Source organism: Thalassophryne amazonica, chromosome 19 (assembly GCF_902500255.1).
Source record: "Thalassophryne amazonica chromosome 19, fThaAma1.1, whole genome shotgun sequence".
Taxonomy (NCBI): domain Eukaryota; kingdom Metazoa; phylum Chordata; class Actinopteri; order Batrachoidiformes; family Batrachoididae; genus Thalassophryne; species Thalassophryne amazonica.
Window position 1 is genome coordinate 48,802,694 of NC_047121.1, and position 6,000 is coordinate 48,808,693.

A 6,000-nucleotide genomic window follows, 5' to 3' on the forward strand; every position below is an offset into this window, starting at 1 on the left:
AAGTAGTTCCAAGTTTTGCCACCAGAGTTTTGCCATACAAATAGTGAAATGTGGACACAGCCGGATTAAAAAAACAAAACAAACATCGAAATCGAAAAATATTAAAGGAGTTACGACATCTTGAATGCAGCATGTTTGTTTATACAAGTAGCTCCAAGTTTTACCACCAGAGTCTTGCCGTGTGAATAGCTAAATGAGAGTTATGGACACGGCCGCCGTGCGAATAGCCACGGCCTTTCAAAAATAACAAAATATGTTTCCATGAAACACATGTTTGAAAAGTTTAGAAAATTCCAAAATTCCAGACAATGATTTTGCACACTTCTGCAAGTCTTCCTCAATAGGAGAACTCTAATGCCATTCTAGTGTTTTTCATATTTGCATAGTTATAATGAGATTGTGAATGTTGGCATGTGCTCACTTGTCACATTTGATCTGAAACTTTTTTTTTTTTTTTTTTTTTAAGTTTAAGCGGCTAAAGAAAACTGAAGATATTTCTGCACCTCACCTCTGTTTCCAGCTGCACTAGTTCCATGGTGGGCCATGGCTCTGCGATCTGTGCCAGAGGCATGGTGGCTGCTTTTCTGCCCTTTCAGCTCCCGTCCCCGGATTTGTGAGTGCCGCCCCTGTCAAGTGCAGTAAGAAGATCCTCCTCAGAGTCCAGCAGGTAGAGATTCACCAGCACTTTGTTCTCTCCTCATAGAACACACATGCAGTTTGTAGGATCTGTTGTAATCCTCAGATTGTCCGCAGCTCACCTGTAAGGAGCGCAAAAAACCGCGGAGATCTTCCAGGTTACGCGGGGCGGCTCCTCAGGATTTTTTTGGTTTTTCAATCCCCAACAGTGTGATCCGAGCTTCCAAAAGACGTGCTCTGCAGAAACCTAAAGCCACCGAAGAGCAAACGTGCTTGGAGAAGTGCTCCGTCTGCGTGCGGATCCCTGGAGCGCGACAGGCGCAGGGAGCTCACTTTGGCTCCGTAGTACGAGCGGAATCCAACTCGAGCCGGGATTGGCAGAGTCCTGCCCCCTCTCTTTTTTTGACATGTCCCGCCCAGGTCTACGCCTGCCCCCGCGTGGCTGATGGTTGGAACTGCAACTACGTAATGCGCTGTCAGCTTGTGTGACGTTTTGATGCAGCAGGTGCGCGCAAACAAAATGATGATCAAAGCACGAAGGCACCGCTTTTTCCATTTTTGAATTCTTTTTCACACCATTTTCACAGAACATTGGTTATCTCTGCTATGCACAATTTGTCATTACTTTGTGGCACTTTGATTTCCGACTGATAACTGGAAGACAAACAGGCATGAAATTGGAACCTGCATCCAATTTTGGTGGTGTAGGTAAATCCATAGCAGAAAAATAAGAGTGATTGAGGCATTTTTGATTGAGATATAATGCAAAATGTGCACCAAATGGGCTTTTTGATATTAAATTCAAATCTCCACAAAATCCACAATTTGATCAGATCCAGATCAAACTTTGTCAGGTGATAGTGAGTGCCAGTCTGTACCTCACTTTCAAATATGAGAGTGATCGGGGCGCATTTGATTAAGATATAATGTAAAATATACATTAAATGGAGGTTTCAATGTTAAATTTAAATGGCCACAAAATCCACAATCCAGATCAGACACAGATCAAACTTTGTCAGGTGATAGTGAGTGTCAGTCTGCACCTCACTTTCAAATATGAGAGTGATCGGGGCACATTTGATTAAGATATAATGTAAAATATACATTAAATGGAGGTTTCAATGTTAAATTTAAATGGCCACAAAATCCACAATCCAGATCAGACACAGATCAAACTTTGTCAGGTGATAGTGAGTGTCAGTCTGCACCTCACTTTCAAATATGAGAGTGATCGGGGCACATTTGATTAAGATATAATGTAAAATATACATTAAATGGAGGTTTCAATCTTAAATTTAAATGTCCACAAAAAACACTTTCAAATATGAATGAATTTTTATCTTTTTTGACAGCGTTATGAATTTTTGAAAATGTGTTCAGTGTTAAAGGTTGGGATTTTTCCAAATTCCCAAGATTCTTCCTGATTTTAACATTTGACCTATGACCTTGAAAATTGAATCAGTTCTCACCTATCAGGATATGAATTTTCAGTAAAAGTTTCATGCTATATGAAGAATTGTGGGTTCCAGGCTGTTCACAAACAGAAAAAAAAAACAGACAAGCAAGCAAACTGAAGAGAAAACATAACCTCGTCCAACTTTGTTTACGGAGATTAAAAAAAAAGGAATTCTAGGAGAGATGGGCAAAATTATATGGCCCTTCTCTGGCATGTCCTTCTCCAACATCTTTCCCCTAATGTTCAAACGGAAAATAGCAGCTGTCATTTTGCAAATTATGGGGGCTTTGTGAAGTAAAACTGCTCAGAAAAAAATGACATAAATTTTAAAAAAAATTTGAAATCGAAATTTTATATCTAAATCTTACCATATTAAATGTAGCACATGTATATATGCAGTAACCCCCTCCCACACACACACACACACACACACACACACACACAAACCAGCGGGTGGCAGTCATATCTACGGAGGGTCACACAGGCCAAACAAAGTTGCTTTTTTCATTGATATGGTGCATCAAAGTTCAGTAAAATCTCTAGGATTTGTCCTCATTTTATGTTCATTTAATTTAGTACATTATAAGCTGATAGCATTTATTGTTTTGAGTAAATGAAGAAGAAACAGAGCATCATGGGGTTCCCATGATGCACTGTTTCTTTCTCTTTTTGCTCTGTATGCACCACTCTGCATTTAATCATTAGTGATCGATCTCTGCTCCCCTCCACAGCATGTCTTTTTCCTGGTTCTCTCCCTCAGCCCCAACCAGTCCCAGCAGAGGACTGCCCCTCCCTGAGCCTGGTTCTGCTGGAGGTTTCTTCCTGTTAAAAGGGAGTTTTTCCTTCTCACTGTAGCCAAGTGCTTGCTCACAGGGGGTCGTTTGACCGTTGGGGTTTTACATAATTATTGTATGGCTTTGCCTTACAATATAAAGCGCCTTGGGGCAACTGTTTGTTGTGATTTGGCGCTGTATAAAAAACTGATTGATTGATTGATTGATAAATGTCTGCATAAGCGGGTTGGAATGGACTCACTCACCCACTCATCTACAGTTTTTGCAGCTGAAGCCCTACACTGTTACCAGTGTGAGGAATGTTAAACAGTTTGCCGTAGCTGTGTACGCCATGACCCCTTTAAGGTTTGAAATAACAATATGTCATTGAATACGTTAGATAAAGAATTACGCAGTGAATTAAAATGACTCGAATAGAATCAAATAGAATGGAATCGAATTGTGACCTGTTGGGTTTGATTATTTCTGGATAAACACGCTGGTGTTTTCATTCATAGCGGCTCTTGTAACAGTCCTTGTAATCTTCAGTGATATAATACACCCCTCCACACTTTTCTACTTCATTCACTGCTGAGTGGATTTCACTCTTGGCCAGCTTTGGTTGCTATTGGCAACTAGACAGCATCTATAACCTCCTCGCTGTCGAACACTTCTGGTACACAATAAGATGCACGTTGTTCCATCAATGCAAAACCGACAAAATAGAGTTGATGTTTCAGTGCGCTTCTTTTGATAACTGCGTTGTATAATTGCTGTTAGATGCAAAATGCTGCATGCTTATCATGCAAACCTGTCTGTGTCACAAGTGGAGAATGACACATCTGTCATCTGTAGACAAGACATCTACTGCTTCCATATCTTTGTATCTGAGATGATATGTGTCAGATTTATGGTTGGAATTTGAATTTGCAGTATGCGCTTCTATACAGATGATACGATTGTTTATTGTGACCCAGATATCGTGGTGCATACTGACATGAAATGTCTGTCTTCCTAATGTTGTCTGCACATCAGGCAGACTAAAATACTAACATATGCACAAGAAAAGATAAGATAAGATGAGATAAGATAAGATAAGATAAGCTTTATTGATCTCACAGAGGAGAAATTCACATGTTATGTCAGCTCTTAAGAAAACACAGGAAAATGTTCATCAAACAGCGTGTGCAAGGATAAGCAATAATAATAATACTTGTAACAGTACAAGACATAAGAAATGAGGTAGAAATAGAATATGTATGTATATAGATAGATGGATAGAGAAATACTTTATTAATCCCGAGGGAAATTGTGTAGCGTCTGTCACTCTCAATCATACATACATACATACATACATACATATATATATATATATATATATATATATATACATACACAAAGGTTAACAACCCAACACAGAGCAAGAGAAGTCAAGAAATATAAGTCGATGCTCTTTTCATGGGTTTTAGAGTCTTTTACCAGCTGTTTTGTGAAAGATCTCCATATAGGATGGTTATCCATCACTCACATGACACTCAGAGTCAGCCCCGTCTCCAAAGCTCTTATTAATTCATCATCAATTTATCTTTCTGATGGAGAACAAAAAACTCATGGCACCTTGTAATGCTGCTGCGTTTTTGTTATTAACGTGACAGACCATCATTTGTCTTTCTTCTCTGCTTCTCTTTGACCAGTATGAAGAATGATAACAGCTGCTGTTTCCTGTCTCTCCAAGGAAATCAACAGATTGGTGGCCATAATTTCTCAGTTTATGGCTCCTGTTGGATGATGCAATAAATTATGTGGTGAACGAGGCTATTAGTTATGTAATACAAACTGTTTACATTGAAAAAATTAATAGTAGCTGCTCGTCCAGCTGTGTGAAAACCAAAGAGACCCAATTTTCCAAAAATGAATATCCTATTATTATTTTAATTATTGTGTATGTGTCATTATTGTGAATTGTAATCATTGTTGTACAGCAGGATGTGAGATTTATGTTGAAGATAACCCTTAATTGGAGTAAGCGGGTACAGAAAATGGATGGATGTCTTAAGTCCTACAATTTTGTGACTTGACATCTGGTCCAGAGCCAGGATTTCATTTTCATGGTGACCCTCCATCCACTAGGTGCTGCTGTGTCTGCCACGATGAACACTGTACATTGGGCAGGATGGCTTGTAAATGTTAACACCCAGGAGATAAGTTTACATCAGTTTGTCAGTTTGTTTGTTAACAGTATATCTCGAAGGGCCTTGAAAGGATTTTAATGGAATTTGGTGGAGAAATTGGGTGTGGATCCAGATCAAGAGGACATTTTGCCTTTGAAGTTTGTTCAAAGGCAAGTAACTTCAAAGTAACATAAATTGATCAACTTTACTGGAAGTAACAGTAGAAATAACAAGGTAAATGTAGCTTAGGGTAGTATACTCCGCTAGCGTGGATAACTCACACCCACAACAATTTCTTAATAATTTTTTAAAAGCCTAAGCATGTCCTCAAGACATCCTCAATGGAAACTTCCCACTAGTCCTAGGGTCCACTCGTCCTACTGTCCACTAGTCTTAGTCCTACTCCTAGTCCTAGGGTCCACTAGTTCTAGGGTCCACTTGTCCTAGGGTCAACTAGTCCTAGTCCTAGGGTCCACTAGTCCTAGGGTCCACTAGTCCTAGTCCTTGGGTCCTCTAGTCCTGGTTAGGGGTAGGGGTTAGGGTGAACTTTAAAATCAGTTCGGGGTTGTAATACACATCATCAAGTAATATAAGAGTTTAGGACTGGTGGGCCCTAGGACCAGTGGACCCTAGGACTAGTGGACCCTACTGATTTTTAGCTGGTAACAGTGAAATAACCCATTCTCAGTAGAAGTCTTCATACAATGTTTGATCATAAAACCAGAATATTTCACTACATCACAAACTGCAATTAGTCCAAATAATTCCCATATTCTCAAAGTGCCTGCATGTCTACCAAACACCTCCAACTGGACTTTATGGGTGTCAAATGAAGGCTGTGTGCCTCATTTGAATATTGAAATAAATCATTAAAACAACTGCACAATATCTCGTCTTGTGCATATATATATATATATATATATATATATATATATATATATATATATATATATATATATATATA

At 39.1% G+C, this 6,000-nt stretch overlaps 1 protein-coding gene across 1 annotated transcript in view; it reads right to left on the reverse strand.

Annotated features, from left to right (window-relative positions):
- rps6ka1 (ribosomal protein S6 kinase a, polypeptide 1) overlaps window positions 1-871 on the reverse strand; it is a 125,057-nt gene extending 124,186 nt beyond the window's left edge. Inside the window, exon 1 of the mRNA XM_034195190.1 lies at window positions 509-871. Coding sequence (XP_034051081.1) covers window positions 509-571 — 63 coding nt within the window. The 5' untranslated portion in view covers window positions 572-871. The remainder of the gene's footprint in view (window positions 1-508) is intronic.
- Window positions 872-6,000: the final 5,129 nt, after the last annotated feature.